This window comes from Protopterus annectens, chromosome 12.part0, assembly GCF_019279795.1.
Source record: "Protopterus annectens isolate FY-2018-M chromosome 12.part0, PAN1.0, whole genome shotgun sequence".
Classification (NCBI taxonomy): domain Eukaryota; kingdom Metazoa; phylum Chordata; order Ceratodontiformes; family Protopteridae; genus Protopterus; species Protopterus annectens.
The window spans coordinates 1,184,285,912-1,184,312,609 of NC_056746.1; the positions used below are offsets into that span (position 1 = coordinate 1,184,285,912).

The 26,698-nt window shown below is 43.1% G+C and overlaps 1 protein-coding gene across 2 annotated transcripts in view; it reads left to right on the forward strand.

The window, feature by feature from the left end:
* Nucleotides 1-26,698, forward strand: part of CTSA (cathepsin A) — a 580,280-nt gene that overhangs the window by 353,673 nt on the left and 199,909 nt on the right. For both annotated transcript variants that reach the window (XM_044090224.1, XM_044090225.1), the window contains exon 9: nucleotides 15,646-15,737. In XM_044090224.1, coding sequence (XP_043946159.1) covers nucleotides 15,646-15,737 — 92 coding nt within the window. The remainder of the gene's footprint in view (nucleotides 1-15,645; nucleotides 15,738-26,698) is intronic.

Sequence of the window (26,698 nt, forward strand, 5' to 3'; positions counted from 1 at the left end):
TTACAGCTGAAAATGTCTAAAGCTAAGTACCCGGTTGGGGATCCTTTTTTCTTGCACTAACTGATATCTGAAAAAGTTAACAGTTGTCTCGCCTGTGGAAAGCAAATACCACATCAAGACTTCCATTCATACTGCATCACTTGTTTAGGCCCAGATCATGACGTCCCTTGTTGCCGGTTCTGTGCCCTCTTTAATGCAAGAGCCATTCGTCGTAGAGCTGTTTTTGTAGCCAGGTATTTTAATCTTCCGTCTTCGCATTCCAAAATGGCGTTCATCAGCCAACATTCCCTAGACATTCCAACAAACCGTATAAAGATACAAACAGACCACACAAGGCTAAGCCTTCCAACGACTCTACTGATAAGCAGGTAATCAGTTCTCCGGAATTCAGTGAGGTGCCTTCGCAGCCCCTGATGCCTGATTTGATACCTTTACAGGCCTCTACTGAGACTCTATTGGAGTCTGGTATGCCGCAGAAATCTTCTTAATCTTCCAAGCCTTTGGTTGTCTCTGCCTTGGTTGGGTCCGGAGCCGTGACGCAGGCACCATCTTCCGTGGAGGTTTTTCGCACTACCGAATCTAGACAAAAAAGTCTTCTCCTCTGACTACTGTTTCTCTCAGACCTATGGATACTCTTAGGCCTAGAGGCAAGGCCACTCCTAGGGAAACTACCTCTAGCCACCATTTTACCCCTGCTCCACAACCCTAAGCTCAAATGCTTAAAATGGTGGAGGATCTTATCACCCTTATCAGGGGTAGTCAGGCCATACCTTCTAAAAGGAAAAGAGACCCTTACCCTGAAATACTGACAGAGCAGGATTCTGAGGAGTCTGATTTTTCAGATTTTGAAGAGGAACAACCTCTTGCTGCTTATGAGGATTCAGATGCAGAGGAATCCATTCCTTCTGCCTCCCTACCAGAAGATCTTTCCTTTGGGAAAACCCTTCACACCATCGGGGATCATTTCCACTGGGAATCCTAGGACTTCCCTCAGTCTAAGAAAAGACTAAGAGAGTTTCTAGACCTGCCCCAGCACAGACCCTTGGCCATCCCCCCATCTTAGAGGTGGTTGATGATGTCTTCCAGGAATCCAGCTTAACTCCTGACGCCCTCCCACCTGCTCCCAGAAAACCTGACCGGTATTAACAATGTATGGGATTCTCACAAATACCTGTGCAGAAATCCTGCTGCAGACCTGGAAGTCATTACACAGGGACCAAAAGTAGCTAAGGCTAGTTCTGCAAAGAATCCTACTCCTTCTGACAAGGACTCCAGAGCTCTGGACAGATGGGGTAAAAACGTATACACCTCTGCAACCAGGTCCACATGTTAAAATATCAACAAAACACTTTGGAACTATTAAAACAAAATATTTCAGCCTTTCCTGAATGTGCCAGTTTGAAAGAGTTAGCAGATTTACTGCACTCTACTTGTCAAGTTGCTAAACACTCATTACTTTGTGGATATGATGCCCTAGGAGCTTGAAGCAGGGCAGCAGTGTCAGGATCTGTCATTAGGAGACATGCATGGTTGAAGGAAGAACCTTTCCCTGATCATGTCAAATCTAAATTACTTGATGCACCCTTAGATAAGGACCACTTGTTTGGAGTTAAAGCAGAAGAGGTTCTTAAAAAGATGGAAGACACAGCAAAAGCTATGCAAACAGTAGAAGATTTCCTTCAAGTACAACCTCCTAGGTTCAGCAGGAATTTTCCCTCAAAAGACTGGTCCTTTTCTGCACCTAGCAGATAGGGGCAAGGTAAGCCCCGCAGGGACAGACCACCCAGATTCCTATCCGAGGGACAGCAGAGAACCAAGCAGTGGACCACTTCCACTCCAAAGGCAGGGAGTTCTAAGCCATCCATCTATGGCAAAAACTCTCAATGACTCCCTCTCCCCCCTCTGCCCTCCTTTCACTCACCAAAAACTAGGAGGAAGGCTGTCCCTCTGCAAAGAGAATTGTCTTTCTGTAACAAAGGACCAATGGGTCCTAAAGATCATTTCTCAGGGATACAAATTTTCCTTCAATGAACTCCCAGTTCCAAGAGGGTACCCAGACTTACCTCCAGATCAGTGGGCAGAGGCACTGAAACAAGTCCAAACTCTCATATCCCAAGGGGCAGTAGAACCTGTCCCCTTAGATCAGACAGGCAAAGGCTTTTATTTCAGACTATTTCTTGTTCCCAGAAAAGAGGGCACTTGGTGCTCCATTCTGGATCTATCCATTCTGAACACCTTCCTGGTGATCCCCAAATTCAAAATGCTAACTTTGCAGCAGCTGCTGCCTATGCTGGTAAAAAATGCCTAGTTACCCTAGCTCTAAAAGATACCTACCTCCACATCCCTGTAAGGGAATCCTGCAGGAAATTCCTTTGCTTCAGAGCAGGCTCACAACACTTTCAGTTCTCTGCACTACCCTTTGGCTTATCTACTGCTCCCAGGGTATTCACCAAATGCTTAGCACCGGTCATAGCCTTTTGCAGACAGAAAAATATACAAATTTACCCTTACCTGGACAACTGCCTCATTCAGGCAGATTGCGAAGAAAACCTCCTCCAGGACCTCCTCTTTGTCAAAATCCTGCTAACCTCCTTAGGGTACACCATCAACGAGAAGAAATCAAGGCAAACACACTCCAGGAAGATCATTTTCTTGGTGGCACTGCTGGACACAGCATTCCCAAATGGTCTTCCTATCCCCAGAAAAACAGATCTTTCTGCCTCTCTATTTTACCCAGCTAGCTTCCAGAAGTCACCTCACTGTGAGGAAGTTCCTGCAAGTCTTGGGGTACATGGCATCTTTCATTCTTCTAACTCCTTTAGCCAGGCTTCACATGACAAAACTTTAGTGGTACCTAAAGAACCTTTGGTGACAGCACTCTCAACTTCTAAAGACCTCTCTACCTCTGAATCCCCTGCATAAGGGCAGAGTTTCTGTGGTGAGCAGGGGTCTGTGCCCAGAACAAGGGTCTTCCCTTCACCCTAACCAGGCAGACCATTACCACTGACACCTCAGACATAGCTTGGGGCGCTCACCTAGAAGGCAGGTGCACCCAAGGTCTTTGGGATGCCCAGCACCTTCCCTTACACATCAACCAGAAGGAAATGATGGCAGTACAAAAGGCTCTGACATCCTTCAAACCCCATCTCAAGCCAGGGGTTCTCCTTATCAAAACAGACAACACCACAGTAATGTGGTACATCAACAAACAGGGAGGGACCCAATTTTACCCTCTGTGCAGGCCAGCCATGAACCTGTGGCTGGCAGGCTTTTCCATGGGACTACACCTGATAGCACAATATGTACCAGGGAGTATCACCACCTAGCATGGAAGGTGGATACCTTAACCTTCCTCTGGAACACCCTCTTTGTGTATGCATTTCCTCCTCTGCCTCTTATACCCAAGGTACTGATCAAAATAAGGGAGGAGAGACCAAAGGCAGTGCTCATTGCTGCAGATTGGCCCAGACAACATTGGTACCCCTTACTGCGCAGCCTGACCTCACAGCCTCCCAGGCAGATTCCCCTGATCTCAGACCTCTTAACTCGTGTGTGTGTGGGGGGGGGTGCTGCACCCCTTGCAGACTCTAAACCTATCAGCATGGCTAATACTCTAAAAGCAAACAAGGGGCCCCTGTCAAGCAGACAACAGGTCCTAGACATTATCACAAAGGCCAGAAGGCCCAGCATCAGAAAAATCATATGCAGGAAAATGGAAAAGATTCTGTTCCTGGAGCCAGTCCAGAGGGGGCAATACCTCACAACCTTCCATCTCTCTTATCCTGGACTGCCTAGCGGAGCTACTTAATAATGGCCTCTCCTTCTCCTCTGTTAAAATACATGCCTCAGCCATTTAAGCTCATTTTGATACAGAACAGCCCCTGTTTTCCCATCCTTTGATTAAACAGTTCCTCTGAGGGGCTTCTAATATCAGACCTCCCAGAAAGCCACCCACTCCAGCCTGGGACTGAATTATGTTTTGGAAAAACTAACTTTACCATCCTTCGAACCTGCTGCTTCAGCAGAACTAAGATACCTCTCCTGGAAGACTGCTTTTCTCCTAGCTGTTACCTCAGCCAGAAAGGTCTCAGAACATCAGGCACTGATGGCCATTGAGCCCTTCATCATCTTCCATGCAAACAGGGTCTCCCCGAGGACTAACCCCTCCTTTATGCCCAAGGTGGTATCTAATGCAACTATCAACCAGGCCATACATCTACCCACCTTCTTTCCTAACCCTCAAAACAAGGGGGAAAATATTCTGCACTCACTAGACGTGCACAGGCAGCTCAGATACTATCTGGACTGTACTAAACCCTTCAGGAAAATGGACCAACTACTTGTCAGCTTTGCCCCAGGGGCAGAGGGGAAGCCCATTTCCAAATAAACCATTTCCAAATGGATATCTCAATGTATCCATTTTTACTACAGTTTGCATGGGAACCCCTGCCCCCCCAAGTCTGTTCGAACCCATTCCACTAGGGCAGCCTCCACTTCCACAGCATTCCTCAGAGGAGTTCCCACCAAGGGTATCCTGGAAGCTGCCAGCTGGACTTCTGCGCATACCTTTACCAAGCATTTACCACCTACCTCTATTTTCTAAGGCTTGGGCAGGGTTTGCCTCTGCAGTTTTGCAGGGCATACTGACCCATTCCTAGGTCTCTTACTAATCTTACCCCCCTCCTCAGCTTTGGGAATCCTCCCACAGCTGATGACTGCAACAGTGAGACACGAAGAACATAGTACAGTTTTGTAGACTTACCATAAATGTAGATGTTCGAGTGTATTCACTGTTGTAGTCCTGGTTTCCCATCCTCCTTCCCCCTTATATCTTCTCCCTTTCTTTAGGAAGACACAAGTTTCTAATGGTGGCTTTTAGCCACCAGGGCCACTTTACCATGTTTACTTGGGCCTCTGACTGGTTAGGGCAAGAACACCTGATGTAATTGCATCAGCTGTCTTCCTTTATAGCACTGATGACCTGACGTCAGCCAGCAAGCAACAACAACCGACGCAGAAAAACATTGACTCTATTTTCCGGACCGGCTGAGGGCTACCACGGCAGGGGTAACCCACAGGTGATGACTGCAACAGTGAATACACTTTAACATCTACATTTATGGTGTGTACACAACTGTGCGTGTTTTTCGTGTTTCACTTTTGCAGTCATCACACTTGGGTTATCTGCCTGCAGGTAGCCCTCAGTCGGCCCGAATACCAGAGGCTTTGTATTTCTATGCCGGTTGCTGTCACTCCAGGACTGACGTTAGGTCGTCAGAGGTATAAAAACAGGCAGCCAACGCCATTACATCAGTCTTTCTTGTAGAGGAGCCTGAAGCAGAAGCAGTTCGCATGAGTGCCGGTCGGCCACTACCTGAGTTTTTCATTTACGAATTGAATCATCCTGAAGTCTTCTAAAGCTAAATACCCCATTAGGGATCCTTTTTTCTTGCTCTAACCGGTCAGAAAAAGTTAACAATTGTCTTGCCTGTGGAAAGCAAATGCCACGCCGAGATTTTCATTCTTACTGCGCCACTTGTTTAGGTGCAGACCATGATGTACCTCACTGTCGGTTTTGTGTCTTGTTTCAACGCCCGAATCATTCATCGTTGGGCCCTTATTGTCGCTAAATACTTTAGTTCTCGATGTATGTATTCCAAAATGGCTTCAGTAAGCCATCCGACTACCGATATTCTGAAAAACTGTAAGGATAAAGACAGAGACAGACCGCACAGGTCCAAAGCTGTCGACGATGCTTCCGTTAAACTAGTCGCCAGTTCACCGGTACTTAGTGAGGCGCTTACACAGTCCCGATGCCCACTTCAATGGATTTGCAGGCCTCTACCAAGACCCATTCGGAGTCCGGTATGCTGCGAGACTCTTCTTCAACTATGGAACCTGCAGATGTCTCTACCTTGGATGGGTCCGGAGCCGCTGAGCAGGCACCGACTTCTGAGGAAGTTCTTCGCACTAAAGATGTTTGACACAAACTGATGACTTCTTTCGCATCTTCAGTTCTGTCTAAAATCACCAAGTTTATAAGGCCAAGAGTATTACTTAGCAGATCCACACCAGAGAGGCCTATCCTTCTCCTCCATTAAGATCCATGCCTCTGCCATTTCGGCTCATTACAACACTGAGCCACCTCTCTTCTCTCACCCTCTTATCAAACAGTTCCTGAAAGGGGCAAACAACTTAAGGCCGCCAAGGAGAGCACCCACCCCTCCCTGGGACCTTAACATTGTACTGGAAAAGCTCACGCTACCCCCATTTGAGCCTGCAGCATCAGCAGAGTTAAAATTCCTCTCTTGGAAAACAGCCTTGCTTCTGGCCATCACTTCAGCTAGAAGAGTGTTTGAGCTACAAGCACTTATGGCTGTGGAACCCTTCATTATTTTCCATGCTGACAGGGTTTCCTTCAGGACTAACCCTTCCTTTATGCCTAAAGTGGTGTCCAGTGTGGCTCTCAACCAATCTATCCATTTGCCAACTTTCTTCCCTAATCCTCAAAATAAAGGAGAAAGGATCCTGAACTCCTTGGATGTGCACAGACAGCTCAGGTTCTACCTGGATAGGACTAAGCCCGTCAGGAAATCTAACCAGTTACTAGTCAGCTTTGCACCAGGGGCAGAGGGCAAGGCCATTTCAAAGCAAACCATTTCCAAATGGATAGCGCACTGCATCCATTTCTGCTACAAGCATCATGAGAAAACAACCCCTCAGGAGGTCAGAACACATTCCACTAGGGCAACTTCTACCTCTACAGCATTCCTCAGGGAGTCCCTACCAGGGACATCCTGGAAGCTGCTACCTGGAGTTCTGTACACACCTTCACCAAGCATTACCACCTGCCTATCTTTTCCATATCTAGGGCGGGTTTTGCAACAGCAGTCCTGCAAGGCATACTAGCCAGCCCCAACTCTTCTTGACTGCCTCCACCCTTCTTCAGCTTTGGAAATCTACCCAAGTGTGATGACTGCAACAGTGAAACATGGAGAAGATAGTACAGTTGTGTACACTTACCATAAACGTAGATGTTCGAGTGTATTCACTGTTGCAGTCCTGGTTTCCCTCCCTCCAGCCCCCTTATCTCTCTCTCTCTCTCCCTGTTTGTCTATTACTCACCCCTTTCAGGGGTATTGGTATTGGTATTTACTTTTTACTGGTGGTGGTAGTTCCCTATTTGGGGCAAGAAAAACTGATGTAATGGTGTCGGCTGCCTGATTTTATACCCCTGACGACCTGACGTCAGTCCTGGAGTGACAGCAACTGACACAGAAATACTAAGTCTCTGGCATTCGGGCCGACTGAGGGCTACCTACAGGCAGATAACCCAAGTGTGATGACTGCAACAGTGAATACACTCAAACATCAACATTTATGGTAAGTGTACACAACTGTACTTTTCTTGAACACTGACACTGGTTTGCTTGCTGTTCAGTCATCTGGGGTATACCTCTCTGGAGCAATTTCTTTCCTATCTCATCCAGCATTTGTATCCTATCTGTTATGACCTCATCTAAGCCTACTGCTGTCCCTGACTTCATTTTCCTTTGTGCTAGTCATACTTCTTCTAGGTTGGGGCTCTTCCTCTTCTTTCACTGTAGTCTGCGTCTTGGGCAGTACAACTTCTGTGGGGGGATTGTTTGTTTAGAAGCTGCTGTTACTCCTTCCGTTTGCCTTTAATGTCTTGTGGACTGATGTGCAGGTTATTGCTGGCATCCGTTATGAAGGGTGTCTTACTGTCTTCTTTATCTTTCTGTCTTTACTAGCTCCTGGAAAGTGACTCAATAGATGGCATAAAAAAAACTGTATCAGGTTTTAAGTCAGAGTGCCTGTGATGTATTGTTCTTTGCTATTGTAACTCCTTTCTTACCGTGTTTGTTAGCCAACCAGTAGTCTTTCTTTTCTATTTCCCACTTTTTCCTACATTCCTTTTTTCTTTTGATGACTTCCTGGACTTCTGCATTCCACCACTAATTTTCCTGATGTACCTTCTCTCCATACCTGGCTCAGCCACATATCTGTTCTATAGTCCTCACACATGCTGTTTTGAGGTGCTGCTATTCATCTTCAACTCCACCTACTTCCTCCTCTTCATGACATGCTAGAGAATTCAACTCCACCTACTTCCTCTTCTTCATGACATGCTAGAGACCCGAGTACTGTTGTGCTTTCTGTTCAGTCAACTTTCATGTCTTCAGCCTGGTCTCTGTTGACATTAGAGTCTTCTCTGACCACTACTTCGAGCTGATTGTGTCAGTCAGTGGTTCATACTGTGAGCCAGTTCTTTCACTGGAGATTATTTTGTAATCGCTGATTCTATCCTAGTGCTCTTTCCTTACAAGGAGAAAGTCTACCTGAGTTGCATGTTGGCCACTCTTGTGATTTTGTGACTGTATGTCTTTCTGAACCATGTGTTGGCTACAGTCAAGCCATTTGCCAGACTGAAGTCTAGAATGGCCTCTTCTCCTTTATTCTTGTTGCCTCACCCCATGTGGACCCAGGCAGTGTGGACCCAGGCAGTCGTCCTATCCTGTTCTATGTGTCCCAATATGTGCATTCAGGTCACTCATAATCAGCACCAGTTCATGTTGTCCTTCTTTATCCAGTAGGTCCTGTATCTGCTCTCTGAATGGACTCTTCTCCTTACTTTCACACCCTTGCTGTGGGGCATAGGCTGAGATTATGAATAGTGTGTCCTGTCATTAGGCTGGAGTCTGCCATGAGTCTGTCTCCAATTCTGATGGCATCCCTTGCAGTCATCTGAAGCCTCTCCCTCACCACTATTTCCCACAGCATTTCTAGCCTGTTCTCCTGAATAGTGGATTCTGGATCCCAAGCCAAGTGGCATTGTTACTCTGCCCTTCCATCTTGGATCCTGGGTACATAGGATGTCCAGCTTCCTCCTTACCATCATGCCATCCACTTCCAAGCTCCATATTTTCATTGAACTTACATGGAGTGTAGCATTTCTTAGTTCGTGTTTGGCAAGTTGATTAGATTTACATCCAGCTTTCACTCAACAGAGCTATTCCAGGTAACACATGCTGAGCAACTGGACACCAGCTTAGTTACCCTGGGCTGCTGGGTTTTATGGGAGGCACACACTGGTCATTAGGATCATATACACTCCTGTCACCATTAGCATGGGTCTCTGATGTAGGCTGGGTCCTCAACCCACTTATTACCGGCAAATACCCTTGCTCATTTGGCGACATTAGTCAACACAACTGAATCACCTCTAGCCATATTTTTACACCATCAAGTAGATAACCCTGCCACAGCGCACAGTCTGTGAGGCATGTTCTTCTGTCTTGAAGATACTGTGCACCACAGTAGATGCCCAAAGCAGTTGGTCTGTGTAACTCTTCCCCTTGCAAGACACCATCTTGAGTCTGTGCTGCTGCCTACAACTCCATTCTCGGGTGAGTTTGAGATGGAAGGTGGAAACCCTTAGGATGTTTTTGTGTGAGAGGAACCCCACAGAGGTGCATTGAAGACATGTGAACTCCAAACAGGCACTGGCCAGAGGTCAGAATCAAACCTTGTGCATGAAAGGTGAAGACCTTAACCATTATGCCAGCTAGTGTTACCAGTTCAATTTAGCTGAGATTATTATTATTATGATTATTTTTTTTTTTTATTAAAGGACAGTTCTACTTAAAATTTCAAAGTAAATACTCACCACATCTTAATTTTCTGCACAAATGACAGTATTTATCTGAGCATTATTATTTTGCAGTTTACCATTAGAAGTAATAATTTTATGTGGCTGCTATACTAATGTGATATTCTTCAGTCTCTGTCTTAGTCCCATAAAGCATTTAGTGCTTCATAATAAGATAAAGCCTGGATGCATTAGGAGATTTATTACTGTTTCCTTAATAATAACAATGTTATAAGTCATGTGGTTCTTTGGCTGTCTCTGGAAACAGTGCTGGCATTTCATTTTAGCTGAATTGCTCTAAAAGGACTAATTATAAACAGTTAAAAACATTTGTTATACATTTAAATGTTATTTAGTTAAAATATCTAAATTAGATGGTTTCATTCTACATTTACATTTTGTTTAGTTAAAATTCGAAGTTTATGGTATGCACTCAAAGCTGCCTTTCTTAGCAAGGATGTATAAAATCCCCTACACTATCTTAAATGTTCAGTCTAGCACCTCTGCTCAGTGACCTATGAGTGATTCAAGCAGTTTACTTCCCACTACCCTTAATGTTCTACAACTGCATGGATAACACTGGCACTTCATTGAAATGAATGTCCTTGCCAGTCTGTAGTACAACTGATCCCGAGATTCAGACAAAGAATTGTTGAACTAACTGTATAGAAAAAAAAGTTTATTTTAGCTGTTGTGTATGTATTATTGCACTTTACTGACCCCAGCAAGACACAATTTCAGGATTTATAACTGGGTAGTGACTAACGGTAAAAGAAAACATGAAAAGAGTGCTATCACTATGTCATGCAGGCTGTAACAAATTACTTTATAAAACAATGTGAAATCAAAATAGGGAAAAAAGCTGGAAACTTCATGATATGTTGCAGGAGAAAACAGAACTGAAAGAGAGAAAGTACTGAAAGGTTTCTAGACACTAAACTACATCAGAAGACATGCCTTGGGATTTAGAGAGCAGCCTTGGAGTCTCGTAAATTTCATGCCACAGGTAGGTCAGTTTACATGATCCATCAAAATGTGATTCAGAGAAGACTTTTTCTGCAATGAAAATGATCTTTTGTTATTTACTAATTTGCATGCTGAAATCCGTTTATGCTCTGGTGGCGTCATGTTGGGACAAACATCCACAAACACACAGATATATATACACACACACAGGCCATTGCACAGATACACACACACACACACACACACACACACACACACACACACACCTGTAAAAACTTGTATGCATACTATTAGACAGACACACACATGCACAAGCACACTCACGCACGCACACACACACACCCTATGTCTGCACTGAACTCATCTGCACTGTCTTCTTCCACTGTCTTTAATGAGTGATTACTGTCATTGGTCAAGTCAGTATATTTGTCTGACTGTGGTAATTTACATAGCAGCAAGTGAGTCTCTGAATTAGCAGCATATATTGGTAGCTGCAGGAATTTCCAGGGGACAGCATTAGCTGTTCCCCCAAATTACCTCATTATTATGCATCATAGCTAGCTGGGCCGATATCTGCATGGCAGCTTCCACTTGTGGAGAATCAGTATGATTGGCAGTCCCTGAAGTGGAAAGGATTACCATGAGAAGCCAACCACTCATGGTAAGGATTACCACTCATGCCAACTCTTTCTGAATCCCAAGGACTATTAGGAGAAAAAATCTAACTCTGGGATGAGGCAAACTAAACTAAACTAGATGGTGGAAGTGTCTTTTAAAGCTTTTGGAACTGCTGACCAGAGTTTTCTAGGTTATAGCAAAACAGTTACTTTGCATTACACAGATTCTGGTGCCCAAACATATAAACGATGTGGGTGTGCCACCAGCCTGGCAAAACCATTACTCTTGAAATTTTCTAACAACAAAGGCTGAGTAATATATCTTAGTAAAAATAATCATGATTGTAAGTTAAAGTAAAGAGCTTCAAGTTCTTACAGTAAATTATATTATGATATAAACAATGTGTAAAAAAGGACCTTAATATTTTTTATTACAAACAAAATTATAATTGAAACACTTTATGAAAAAGCACATAATTTACTTTACTTTTCAGTCCTCTGTATTTTCACAGTTTACTGTTCTCACATTGCAAAACAGTGAAACCGGAAACATTTTCTGGTTTATGTATAACCAGCATTTTAAACCCTAATACATGACTACATACCATGTATTAAAAATCATATAATTTATATAATGCCACTTAAAGATATTTATCTAAAAAATTACAGGCCTTACTGTTTTACCATGCTTATCTAGGACAATTTATAAGTAGCTGTTTTTAAGGCCAGGGTGGTTTAAAAATAGAATGTGATATTAAAAGATGAATGCTGAGCCTGAAAAGAGAACAGCAGAACACATGAAATGTTAAAGTACAGTAGTCTGCCAAACTAGGTACACTCGTATCTCAGCTGCAGTTTCTGCAAGCCTTACTTGAGGAAAGAAAATTACCTCAGGGTTTTTGAACAGTGATGTTCTCCCTCACGAATTGCTGCAACAAGATCTTCACTAAATCAGTTCTGCACCATTTGTCTTAGCCACTTCTCTGCTAGTGCTACTAGTAACTGTGAAATACAGAACATTTTTCTGTGTGATCCTCTCTACAAGAACCTGTCGCCAAATGTGCCTTCACTGACCTGCAGTTGGAGGATCTATTTAGAGTAAATCCCCTGACTGCAACCTCCAGTTGTATCTCTGATGAGTGTCGTCACAAGTAAAAAAAAAAAAACTGAAATGGAAAAATGTGCTGTTTTGCAGCATGAAAACAAACAAATTTCTGCTGAAGAACAGTGCATTTCTTTTTCTTTAAGCCGCATGAACACTGGCTTTAAAAAAAGGTGGGGGGGTGTACACCCCTGCACCAAGGCCTAAATCCACCACTGCTCTCCAAACTCTTGCTTCTTATCCGCTACCAGACTGTAACAGTGAGTTTAGGAACAATATCCTCTGTATATATGTATTATATATATATATATATATATATATATATATATATATATATATATATAAAATGGTCTAGGATTATTCACTGAAAGTCAAATGACTATGCACAAATCACTGAAAGCCCAATTCACTGAAAGTTATATATGGCCTTTTCACCACTGTAGTGTGACCCTGGAGTTAGTATATATAGTAAGGATGGGTGTGGGGGCATAGCCCCCCACATAGTTTGGATATATATTAAGTTCAGAAAAGAGTAATATATTGGAATTGCAAGTATCCATGTATGTAGTTCAAAATATTTAAAATAGGTGGGGGGGGCTATCCCCCACATCCCCCTAATGTGGGGGGTGGTACCCCCGCACCCCCTTTACTATATATACTAACTCCAGGGTCGCACTACAGTGAGGAAAAGGCCATATATAACTTTCAGTGAAATGTGTTTCAGTGAATTGAGCATTCAGTGAATTGTGCAGTCATATGTGTTTCAGTGAAATGTGCTTTCAGTGAATAGTCCTAGACCCATATATATATATATATATATATATATATATATATATATATATATATATATATATATATATATATATATATATATATATATAATATATATATATATATTTTATATACTGTTTCCCTTCCTGTAGGTTGTTTTCCCTGTTTCTGGTGTGTGTTGCAAATTGTGTGTGTGGTTGTGTGTTGCATTGCGTGTGTGCATGGTTGTGTGTTGCATTGTGTGTGTGTGGCTGTGTGTTGCATTGAGTGTGCATGTATGTGTGGTCATGTGGTGCATCGTGTGTGTAGTGCATTGTGTGTGTGTGTGTGTGGTGCATTGTGTGTATGTGCGGTAGTGTGGTGCATTGTTTGTGTGTGTGTGGTGCATTGTGTATGTGTGTCATCTTGTGGTGCATTGTGTGTGTGTGTGTGTGTGTGTGTGCGTGTGTGGTCTTGTGGTACATTGCGTGTGGTCTTGTGGTGCTTTGTGTGTGTGTGGTCTTGTAGTGCTTTGTGTGTGTGGTCTTGTGGTGCTTTGTGTGTGTGTGGTCTTGTGGTGCTTTGTGTGTGTGTGTGTGGTCTTGTAGTGCTTTGTGTGTGTGTGGTCTTGTAGTGCTTTGTGTGTGGTCTTGTAGTGCTTTGTGTGTGGTCTTGTAGTGCTTTGTGTGTGTGTGTGGTCTTGTGCTTTGTGTGTGTGTGGCCTCATGGTGCATTGCGTGTGTGTGGTCTCATGGTGCATTGTTTGTGTGTGGTGCTTTGTGTATGGTCATGTGGTGCATTGTGCGCACGCGTGTGTGGTCGTTTGGTGCATTGTGTGTGTGTGTGTGTGTGTGTGTGTGTGTGTGTGTGTGTGTGTGTGTGTGGGGTCATGTGGGGTCGTGTGGTGCATTGTGTGCATGCACGTGTGGTTGTGTTGCATTTTGTGCGTGCATGCTTGGTTATATTGCATTGTGTGCGTGCACGTGGTTGTGTTGCTTTGTGTGCGCGCGTGTGGTTGTGTTGTTTTGTGTGCGTGCATGTGGTTGTGTTGCATTATATTTGGTAGCTAACCAGAATATTGTTTCCTTTGTAATCACACCATTCCACTACTTCTTTGGTTGCATTCTCTTGAGACAGATTGCACAAAACTGTTTTTATGCTCTAGATGTTACTGGGACAAAGGCCTACAATTCTACATATTTACCCTGTAGAAGTGGAAAGCTTTTATGCCATCAACATATTGTCTGGTTGCAGCTGTGTTTACTGTTAATCCCATGATGGTCATTCTTCTTCTGCTTTTCAGCCTGACTTCTTTGTACCCTTTCATGGGGTGCTGACACCCTGAGCATGACAGAGTAGTTGTTAAAAACTGTATATGTTCCTGCACTACCCCAGGCTGAATGAGGCCCTCCTTTTCCCCAGCAGCGTACTTTAACAGTGTACAGAGACAGGGAAGTAGTAAAATCTATTTCTTAGATAAAGACCAAATATATGTTTTCCTAAGCTATATTCATCTAGTCATTTCTGTTCCAGAGTGTACTCAGTGTGTTTAATGTAATGTAAATACAGTCTATTAGCAATGTTCTTTTTCAGCTTGTTATATCTGTACAGATATTTGCAGTATGTATGTATAGATTCACACTGTATGAGCTGGAGCTGAAATTTTACTTAGCTTAATAGGTTGTTGTTCTATATTTGGATTTGTAGTGACTTTATTTAACTGTAACAGTGTGGACCTTTTCTCCCTGAGCCTCTGCTAAAAGTGGGATATTATCCCATTTGGATTTTTCCAGTAAACATATGTCAAATAAAAATAATGACTGCATTCTAGATTTTAAGTGCTAAATTGTTTCCTTGGGGGTGATGTGAAACCATGAATAAATTAAGGAGAAAGACCACCTTTGATCCGGAATCCTAAATTTTGTACGTTTATTTTTAAAATAATAGAAGTGTGTGTTATTCATTGTTAATGTTTGACTGCATTTTGTAAGAAGTTACTTCTAATGTTTGGCTTTTTTTTTTTAAGCTGGACTTTGCTTTCACAGTCCTTGTACAGGCAGATGACTGAGCAGTGACAGACCTGCCAGCACCGTAGTTGTTTTCTTCAGTTTTTCTGTTTTGCCTTCATTGACCCACATAGATGCATGAGGTTTGAAGTCTGCAACCTTGCTATATATAACTGGCAGTGCTTCCCAACTCCCTCACCACAAGAAGTGGTTCTAGTCAAACTTACTATGTGCCTTATCTGCCCCTGATGCACTTTGGTGAATGTCAAGCTACAGTAGTAAGTGTGTCATTCACGAACCGTAGCTTGCTGTAACTTAGTCTACCTCACTTTAAAATCGGGGAACTTGTGCATCTCCCGTTTTTCAGCCAGTGGTGCTGTGTTTTGTCAGTGCACCTCTCTTATTTGCACCCATCCCTGTAGTGTCTAATGAAGACTTCAGTTATATTTGAAGTGAATTCCAGCTCAGCAGCTCTAAAAAGATTGTAATTTGTTTCTGTAGGCACCTTTTAAAAGTACCATTTTTCCTCCTCAGATCGATGAAGTCTTGCAAATTGTACAACGTTCTGGACTTAATATGTACAACCTTTATGCGCCTTGTGAAGGAGGAATTCCAGGGGAAGTCAGGTAAGCAGTAGTAGAATAGTAAGTGCTTTGCTGTTCAGTAGGGAACCTTCTAGAAGTGCAAGGAGCAAATTGCCAAATAGTGCAAAACAGAAAACCTTGTTATGTATAATACATTAGAACTACTGCCTCAGAGTTAGTTGACATAGTAATATGCTGGAAAGCTATGGTTCTTACTTGGGCATAATAGGACCCCTCTGTCAAACTGATGCTGATTTTAGTTAAAGGACTTGTACTGAGAGGGGTTCCATTGCCGCTTACAATAGGCAGTGGCATGGATTATGTTTTGCTTATATTTTGTTCTGTTTTAAGACTGCTTGTTGGTTTCCGTTTTTATTTTCCTGATGTGTTGTATTACAAATTTGATATCTGTGTATTTCTGTTAAATAGTTGTCTTTGCTAATTACCTGGTTTAAAATGTATTCTCTTCCTTTCCTCCCAACTGCAGCTGGCCTGGGGAAATGGGCAAATTGAGTGTGTGATAACAGAATTCCCTTTTCCTCCAGAGACTCTGGGATGATGTCTTTGACCGACGGAAAACAAATGTTTCCCAAGCTGGAAGAGTTAGGTCAATTTTTCTCAACCAAAAAGGCATACATTATCACAAACTGACTTTCTTCTGCAATAAGCAGGCCTCTTTTTTTCAGCCAAGCAAGACAGCTCCAGATGCAGTAGTCCATAAATGGCAGAGCCAGTAAGATCCAACCCTAAAACTCCAGGCTACTATAATTCACTGAGCAACAAAAGACCAACCCAAAGACTCTGACTTACTGTGAATATTACAAGTGCTTGCCACTCCTAAGAATTTTTCATGCCGAATCTTCAAACCACCCCCTTAGTTACACTGTCTCCTTGTTCCACTTCCCTGATTTTTTTTTAACCCATGTAACACTCCTAGTTCTCAATAAATCAGGGACAAATCCAGAAATAATCAGGGACACTTTTAAGATATTAATACTTTTAACCTGAGACTTTGAAATAATAGGAGAATGCAAATTATTATGCATTTTCTGAAATAAAAACTTTATAACTCTAATTATTGTCATTATCTGATAATTGTAATTAATCACATTTTTTTCTAGAAAGTTACCACTTTTAGGACAGATTGAGATAAGAAACTAAAATTTGAGTCAAAATTGGGGACAGTTGAAAACACCTTTTTCCCTAATTTTTATTCTTAAAAAAGAAAAGTCTGCCTTTGTTTGGCGCAGTGCCAAGATCTGCATCTCCAGACTGTGCACCTGATTCCAGTCCATCTCTGTCTTCCCAGTTCTCAGCAAGTTACTTGTCAGACTTCTTGAAACCTACAGTTAAAAATCAAAAGAATGTTGGGGGGAGGCACTTTTGAGACAGCCAATGTAGTTCATAAGTTCATAGGTGTAGACTAGGCTATTGACCACCGGGGCCTTTATAAACCTAGCCACGGAACCCAACCCAGTCGCAGTTAGGAAGTTGCTAAAAAGTTTTGTGTGGGATTCTGGGGGTATGTTAGTTAGGGAGTGTTTATTGTTGGCCTCAGTCTATAACAGACTTGGGGGCCAGCCTGGGGATGAATTTATGATTACCCATCCAGTGTTCGTTAGAGAATGTTTACTCTCAGCCCCCGTCTGTAAGAGACATGCGTACTGCCCAGGGATGCATTTGTGATTTCCCGTCCAATGGTCAAGGTTGCGTTTGAACAGGGTTAGGGATGGACTCTGCTTCACATGGATGTGGAGCCTATTCTAGAGCATGGGGATCATTTGAGTTGCATATCTATCTCACCAGCATGTTCTATTTATGTCACAAACAAAAGTTCAAATCCCTGGATCTTGTGCTTTTGGTGCTGCTCATTTTGCAGTTGTGCAAAAGCTCCATCAGAGCTGGATCTAAGCATGCTTTATATGCCAAGCACAGACCGCCTCTCAACAACCTGTAGGAGACTGATTATAAAGACAGGGCTCTAAGGCAGTCTGTATAGAACAGTGTATTAAAATCATGGATTCTCTTGGTGAGGAACCTGTGGACATTCCAGTTGTAGCATATGCCTAGTCAGGTACATGCCGAAGGGGGTATTGTACCCCATAATGTGTCTGATAAGTACAGACATAAAGTACAGAGCACTACTACAACTTCCTTGGACCTAGGTGACGTACCTTTACTTACATGTTAGATGGCATATAATGATTTTCTTACTACCTTGGCTACATGTTGGTCAAAGGCCAAGTTACTGTCTGCATATGTTCCCAGATCTCCAAGTAGCGGGTCAGTTCTTAGGGGGTATCTTATAAATGGAGTAAATTGTGTGGTTAGGCATTTTCCCAAAAGGCACTATAATGCACTTATTGAGGTTTTTGCTGCATTGAGTTTTAATCTGTGGCTTTGGCACCAGTTATCTGTCTGTTTTAGACCATTTTGCAGGGTGTTAGTGTCACTGGGGAATTCATGATGGCTCCTGATTTATAGTCATATGCAAACTTTTTGAGCCAGAGGCCCTTGACCTCCAAGAAGTAGAAGTGAAACAGTAGAGGGCCCAGCAGGGAGCCTTGTGTTACTCCACTGATAACCTCCCTCTTATTGGAGGTGGTCTCGCCTGTCCCGATTTATTGGGTCCTTTCTCTGAGCCATCTGACAATCCAACAGGTTGTGTAGGGATTTTATGCCTAGTTCAGTGAGTTTGTCCACAATACCTGACTTGGGGTATTATGTCAAATGCCTTAGCTAGGTCTAATTAGGTGGTGCGCACTGTTTTCCCTTCATCCCTTGTCTTGATTATCTTCTCAAGGAAGTCTACCAGGTTAAGAAGGCATGGACCTTTCTTTGACATAATTAAGCTGTGATGGTTCCAGTATGTCTAGGTTGCCAACATCTTTGTTGATCATTTAAATGATAATTAATTCCATTGCTTTGCATATTAGATTAGTCAGACTAATGGGTATGTAGTTTCAGGGGATGGTTGATAGTCCGCCCTTGTGAAGAGGGATAACTACTGCAGTTCTCCATTTGCCTAGTACGTAACATGTTTTGAGGCTGTAGTTAAAAAGTGTCTCAAGTGGTCCTGACAGGATATGTTTCAGGCTATTTAGGAGGCAACCTGGGATGTTGTTGGAAGCCGCTGAGGCTTTATTGTTGGGCTGCACGGAGGCTTTATCACTGCTATGATCTGCTCCCCACTGACACTTGGGTGGGGGTTACACTGGTAGGGATTTCATGATTGGTGACAGAGGGTGGGGAGTGGGTGGGTAAAGTTTGAGCTGAATTTTTTGGCCAGCAGATTTGCTATGTCACTGCTCAGTGAAGGTGGAACCATTTACTACCATTTCAGCACACTGTTGCATGTTATCCTTGAGGTTTTGGACATAGCTGTAGAAGGTCTTGTGGTTGTCTTTAGCCTGAGAAGCTGTCTTGACCTCGTAATTGGCCTTGTTGAATTTAGTTAGTCCTCTTCGTTTTCTGATTAGGTTTATTACTGAGCTGATTTTGTCCATGCCTTTTTTCCTTTTGTTATACACCCTGTTAAAATTAGGATTCCACCAATGAGGTTTGTTTTGGGCTTCTAGTAGGTACAAGAGCCTCTTTGCAGCCATTAACATGTTTGTACAATGTTGTTCTTCTTTCGGCTTTTCCCGGTTAGGAGTCGCCACAGCAGAACTCCGGTCCGCTAATGATTGGCAGTAGGTTTGTACAATGTTTCTGTAAATAATTCTGCATAGGCTGTTGTGAACTCTGGGTTGGTGGGACATTGAATTTTGACTACTGTCGCTTAATAGGATGTAGTTTGCTTTAGAATAATTTCTAGGTATAACAGGTTTTGCTGGGTTTTCCAAGTTGATTTTTTATTTCAAATGAGATAGCTTTGTGATCCGACCTCACCAGTGAGGATGTGGGGGTCCAGCACTCTCCCATATTGGTGAGAACAAGGTTTAGAATGTTTGAACCTCTGGTTGAAGTGCCCGCTAACTGAACAAGGACATTTGTGTTAATGAAGTCTAAGAAGTATTGCACCTGTACCTTGGTGGCAGTGTATGTTTCCCAACCTATAGAGGGGAAGTTAAAGCCATTTATGAATAGAATGTTTGTTTGAGTGGAGAGTGCCTCCAGTAGGTTTAGATAAGAGTTGTGGGATTCTTGAGACATAGTTGGTGACCTGTATCATGCTAACATATGGTAAGGAACTCTAAGTTGATTTGCACTTGGATGAACTCCAGGGTATCATTAAGTTTAATCAGGCTTGAGGTGTACCTGTTGCTAATGTAGACTGAGACACCTCAACCTTTAGTCCCTGTCTGTGCAACTGATAGTCTGAATGTGTGCACTGCCGGAGTATGTTCTGCTGTTCTCTAAACCATGTCTTGGTAATGGCATGGATGTCTATATCCTTCAGAGTGAGGAGAGTTTGTGGGGTGTGGAGTTTCTTGTTAAGGTTCCTAGAACCAAGCAGTAACACCTTTAGTTCCTTTGGGTTTTATTTGCTATGTCTGCAGGTGCATCACTTTTGCATTGCTTAAAAAAGCTCTAATGAGGTGAATAAAATTTTAACAAAAATCCAGAAGCCTTGTGTGGTGGTGGTGGTGGTGGGGGGGGCAGATATTGAATCCTACTGTCCTACTGGACTGACATCAGAAAAAAAAACAATTGTTATTTAGTCATTTTTTTGTTCATACTGGGGCATCATCCTTTGTGAAAAGGTAGAATGCTGCTCAACGCAAGGCACATACCAGTCTGAGACACATATTCAGAGGTCCATAATGTCTCTTTTCATATAATCCAAGGAGATGTGTCTCGGGTCATTTACACCCACATGGACTATGCTAGAATCATGCTGGTACCTGTGGTGCAGTGACTGTGTGTCTGTGTGTGTCTCTGTCTGTGTTTGTGTGTCTGTGTGTGTGTGTGTGTGTGTGTGTGTGTGTGTGCGCCTCTGTGTGTGTGTGTGCGCCTCTGTGTGTGTGTGTGCGCCTCTGTGTGTGTGTGTGCGCCTCTGTGTGTGTGTGTGTGTGCGCCTCTGTGTCTGTGTGTGTGTGTGTGTGTGTGTGTGTGTGTGTGTGTGTGTGTGTGTGTGTGTGTGTGTGTGTGTGTGATTCTGTCTTGGAGGATCCTGGCTCCAGATAAGCACCTAACTGTGATCTTCTGCTTGTCCAGTCTGGTAAGTGGACCATGTGTGTGTAATACAATGGAGTCCTGTATGACAAGAGTCCTGGGTAAGTTGTTTTCCTGCCTTATGGGCTTTGTTTTTGATGATCCATTGGATCTAGGCAGATGTGCAGTGTTTGGTGTTGCTTTTGGTATATGATTTAAAGATTTTTGTGGATAGACATTGTTGTTTGTAGGCTTAGACAGTCTTTGAGGTTTGAGGAGATTGGTTTTAGTGCCTCAGCTTAAGATGGTCCATGTATGTTGCCAATATGTGTGGTGGATGTAGTGTGTGTGTTCTTGACAACCTTGTTTGTATGCGAGATTTTTGCCTCCAAGGAAATATTTATGTACATTTCTCGCATACTGTGTTGGTTTCTTTAAGGATTAAAAGGTTGTCAGTGAACATGAGACAAGGATTTTGGATGCTCCTTTACAGTCTGATGTGTTGTTTGGTTCGCCTGTGGAAGCAGTTTTAAAGAAAATGGAGGACAAAGCTAAGTCTATGCAAACTGTTAAAGATTTTTTGCAGGTGCAGCCCAAGTTTAGTAGAAATTGGCCTACTAAGGGATGGACATATCCTGCTTATGATTCCCAGTCTAGGGGTAGGTCTAGACGTGGTAGGGGCAGAGCTCAAGGTTCTTTTAGGCCTAGAACAGGAGTTCACCTGCTCAGACTTCTGGTGAGGGCAGGGGTCAGTCCTTTCGTAAACAGACCCAATGACCTGCCTTTTCAGCTGCCAGTAGATTCTTGTCTGGCAGCTCCTTTGGGAGGAAGACTGTCTCTTTTCAAAGAAAATTGGGATTTAATTACTCAAGACAGATGGGTGTTGGATATCATTCACCACGGTTACAGGTTTTATTTCCATACATTGCCCCTTTCAAAGGCATGCCAGACGTTCCTCCTCCACAAAGAAAGAGGCTCACAAGCAAATTTCTCTGTTACTCCAAATAGGGGCCATTCAGCCAGTCCCTGTATCAGAAAGGGGCCTAGGATTTTATTCTCGCCTGTTCCTAGTACCAAAGAAGGGGAACACGTGGAGACCAATTTTGGATTTATCTATCCTCAACACTTATCTGGACATTCCCAAGTTCAAGATGTTGACGCTATTAAACAGCTTTTACCCTGCTGGGCAAAGATAACTGGATGGTAACTTTAGACCGCTGGTGCTTACCATGTGCCTATAAGACTGTTGCAGGAAGTATCTGCTGCTGAAGCTGGAAATTCTCATTATCAGTTCTCTGCATTGCCCTGCTTATATCTTACTGGCGCCCAGAGTATTCACAAAGGTTCTGGCTCCAGTGATAGCTTACTTCAGGCTAAAAGGAATTCAAATCTATCCTTACTTGACCTACTGCCTGATCTCTGGCTCACAGTGCTGAAGACCTCTACAGCATCTGGAATATGTTATAGCAGTGCTAAGATGCCTAGGGTAGCTCCCAGAATGGAAATAAAGTCCAACTAGGCACCTTCCTCACAAGACATGTGCTTCTGGGTGAGGACTGAATACAGCGAGCCCAGATGGCCTTTTAACTCGACAAAACAAAAGAGTCTATCCCTTTACTTCCATCAGCTATCTCTATCAGTCCGTATGCTGGACTGCAAGGCGATGTCCTTCAAGCATTAGGTTCGCGCATCTTTAGATTCTGGTGCTTCCCAATGCCAAACTGCATATGAGGAAGCTGCAATGGCATCTCGTGTCAGGACACAGCACTGCCAGGATTTGGACACTGTCATTCAAATAATACCTTGGCCTTCAAAAGAATTTTGTGGTGGCTCAGGAATGTCACCTAAACAAGGGACTCTCTGTGACCCGGCCAGAGGCGAGTCAGATTTTAACGACAGATGCCTCAGACATTGCTTGGGGAGCTCATCTAAATGGAAAGTGGATACAAGACAAGTGGCCTGCCAGACTACAGCATCTACATATCAACATGAAGGAGATGTTAGCAGTCCAGTTTGCATTAATGGCTTTCAAGGAGTTACTTCTTCCAGGGCAGGTGTTGATTCTAACAGACAACACAACTGTCATGTGGTACATCAACAAACAAGGGGGGAACACATTCTTATCCTCTCTGCAGGCAAGCAATGATTTTATGGGAGACTGCGCTCAGCTTGCAACTAACTCTTCAGGCAAGGTTTCTGCCGGGAGCACAGAACTCCTTAGCAGATGTGTTAAGCAGACAAATCATGGATCCCCACAAGTGGAAACTGGATCTTCATGTATTTCAGAAATTGACAGTGTCCTGGGGAACTCCAGACATAGATCTGTTCGCTTCTCCACTAAACCACCAGCTGCCAAAGTTTTGCACAAAGGGGTTTCATCACACAGCTTGGAAAGTGGATGCTCTTTCTTTCAGTTGGAAAAATCTTCATGTGTATGCCTTTCCACCTCTGCCTCTTCTTCCAAAGGTGCTCTTAAAAGGTCAGACAAGACAAGCCAAGGATGATTTTAATAGCTCCAGATTGGCCTCGGCAACACTGGTACCCACTACTAAGGAGTCTGGTAAGGAAGCCTCCATGGCCTTTACCTTTGATTCCACATCTGTTATCTCAGAAGGACGGTCATCTGCTCAATGTCAAGCTCCACTCTCTTCATCTAACAGCCTGGCATATTCTGTGTTGAAACACAGCAGGTCTCAACTTCCTCAACAAGTTTTAAATGTGATTATGGAAGCTAGAAGACCTAGTACAAGGAAAGTGTATGAGAAAATGGAAGAGATTTTTATTTTGGAGTACAGCAAAGAATTTGGAGATTTCTGAGCCTAATTTGAGTGTGGCTCTTCAATATCTTACTGAGTTATTGGACAAAGGTTTGTCCTTCTCTTCCATTAAGATTCATGCTGCAGCAATTTCAGCTCACTATGATTGTGACCCACCATTGTTTTCGCATCCTTTGTTCAAGCAGTTTCTTAGAGGGGCAAAGAATATAAGACCCCACGAGAGCTCCTACTCCTGCTTGGGATCTCAATTTTGTGTTGGAAAACTTACTCTACAACCTTTTGAGCCTGCAGCTACTGCTGAATTGAAATACTTGTCATGGAAGACTGCTTTTCTGTTGGCTATTACTTCTGCAAGAAGGGTGTCTGAGTTGCAGGCCCTTATGGCAGTAGAGCCCTTTTGATTTTCCATAAGGATAGGGTATCATTACTACTAATCCTTCCTTTATGCCTAAGGTGGTTTCTAGTGTGGCTTTAAACCAAACTATTCATTTGCCTACTTTTTATGCAGACCCCCAAAATAAAGGGGAAAAGATTTTGCACACTTTAGATGTACACAGGCAATTGCGTTATTATTTAAGCAGGACTAAGGATTTTAGGCAGTCTCAGCAGTTGTTTGTTTCTTTTGCTTTGAGTTCAGGGCAAGCCTGTGTCAAAACAAACTATTTCTAGGTGGATTGGGTTTTGCATTGCATTTTGTTATTCCCATCATGGCAAGGAGATTCCAGCTGGGATTAGGCCTCATTCCACTAGGGCTACTGCCACTTCAACAGGATTTCTAAGGGGTGGCAACTAAGGATATTTTGGAGGAAGCTGTCTTGACCTGCGTAATTGGCCTTGTTGAATTTAGTTAGTCCTCTTAGTTTTCTGATTAGGTTTATTACTGAGCTGATTTTGTCCATGCCTTTTTCCTTTGTTATACACCCTGTTAAAATTAGGATTCCACCAATGAGGTTTGTTTTGGGCTTCTAGTAGGTACAAGAGCCTCTTTGCAGCCATTAACATGTTTGTACAATGTTGTTCTTCTTTCGGCTTTTCCCGGTTAGGAGTCGCCACAGCAGAACTCGGTCCGCTAATGATTAACAGTAGGTTTGTACAATGTTTCTGTAAATAATTCTGCATAGGCTGTTGTGAACTCTGGGTTGGTGGGACATTGAATTTTGACTACTGTCGCTTAATAGGATGTAGTTTGCTTTAGAATAATTTCTAGGTATAACAGGTTTTGCTGGGTTTTCCAAGTTGATTTTTTATTTCAAATGAGATAGCTTTGTGATCCGACCTCACCAGTGAGGATGTGGGGGTCCAGCACTCTCCCATATTGGTGAGAACAAGGTTTAGAATGTTTGAACCTCTGGTTGAAGTGCCCGCTAACTGAACAAGGACATTTGTGTTAATGAAGTCTAAGAAGTATTGCACCTGTACCTTGGTGGCAGTGTATGTTTCCCAACCTATAGAGGGGAAGTTAAAGCCATTTATGAATAGAATGTTTGTTTGAGTGGAGAGTGCCTCCAGTAGGTTTAGATAAGAGTTGTGGGATTCTTGAGACATAGTTGGTGACCTGTATCATGCTAACATATGGTAAGGAACTCTAAGTTGATTTGCACTTGGATGAACTCCAGGGTATCATTAAGTTTAATCAGGCTTGAGGTGTACCTGTTGCTAATGTAGACTGAGACACCTCAACCTTTAGTCCCTGTCTGTGCAACTGATAGTCTGAATGTGTGCACTGCCGGAGTATGTTCTGCTGTTCTCTAAACCATGTCTTGGTAATGGCATGGATGTCTATATCCTTCAGAGTGAGGAGAGTTTGTGGGGTGTGGAGTTTCTTGTTAAGGTTCCTAGAACCAAGCAGTAACACCTTTAGTTCCTTTGGGTTTTATTTGCTATGTCTGCAGGTGCATCACTTTTGCATTGCTTAAAAAAGCTCTAATGAGGTGAATAAAATTTTAACAAAAATCCAGAAGCCTTGTGTGGTGGTGGTGGTGGTGGGGGGGGCAGATATTGAATCCTACTGTCCTACTGGACTGACATCAGAAAAAAAAACAATTGTTATTTAGTCATTTTTTTGTTCATACTGGGGCATCATCCTTTGTGAAAAGGTAGAATGCTGCTCAACGCAAGGCACATACCAGTCTGAGACACATATTCAGAGGTCCATAATGTCTCTTTTCATATAATCCAAGGAGATGTGTCTCGGGTCATTTACACCTGCATGGACTATGCTAGAATCATGCTGGTACCTGTGGTGCAGTGACTGTGTGTCTGTGTGTGTCTCTGTCTGTGTTTGTGTGTCTGTGTGTGTGTGTGTGTGTGTGTGTGTGTGTGTGCGCCTCTGTGTGTGTGTGTGCCTCTGTGTGTGTGTGTGCCTCTGTGTGTGTGTGTGTGCCTCTGTGTCTGTGTGTGTGTGTGCCTCTGTGTCTGTGTGTGTGTGTGTGTGTGTGTGTGTGTGTGTGTGTGTGTGTGTGTCTGTGTGTGTGTGTGTGCCTCTGTGTGTGTGTGATTCTGTCTTGGAGGATCCTGGCTCCAGATAAGCACCTAACTGTGATCTTCTGCTTGTCCCGTCTGGTAAGTGGACCATGTGTGTGTAATACAATGGAGTCCTGTATGACAAGAGTCCTGGGTAAGTTGCTTTCCTGCCTTATGGGCTTTGTTTTTGATGATCCATTGGATCTAGGCAGATGTGCAGTGTTTGGTGTTGCTTTTGGTATATGATTTAAAGATTTTTGTGGATAGACATTGTTGTTTGTAGGCTTAGACAGTCTTTGAGGAGATTGGTTTTAGTGCCTCAGCTTAAGATGGTCCATGTATGTTGCCAATATGTGTGGTGGATGTAGTGTGTGTGTTCTTGACAACCTTGTTTGTATGCGAGATTTTTGCCTCCAAGGAAATATTTATGTACATTTCTCGCATACTGTGTTGGTTTCTTTAAGGATTAAAAGGTTGTCAGTGAACATGAGACAATTGCTACATTGTCTGAGGGTATCCATACCCAATAAGCTGGATATGGGCACATTGGAAATTGCATATCCATGTTGTCTGGGTCTGTGTTAGAGTTTGATGACCTAAGCTTTACAGAGGTCTTCTAGAGTGGTCTCTAGGGTTAGGGACTAGAGTTGAATAGTGCTAGCGTAT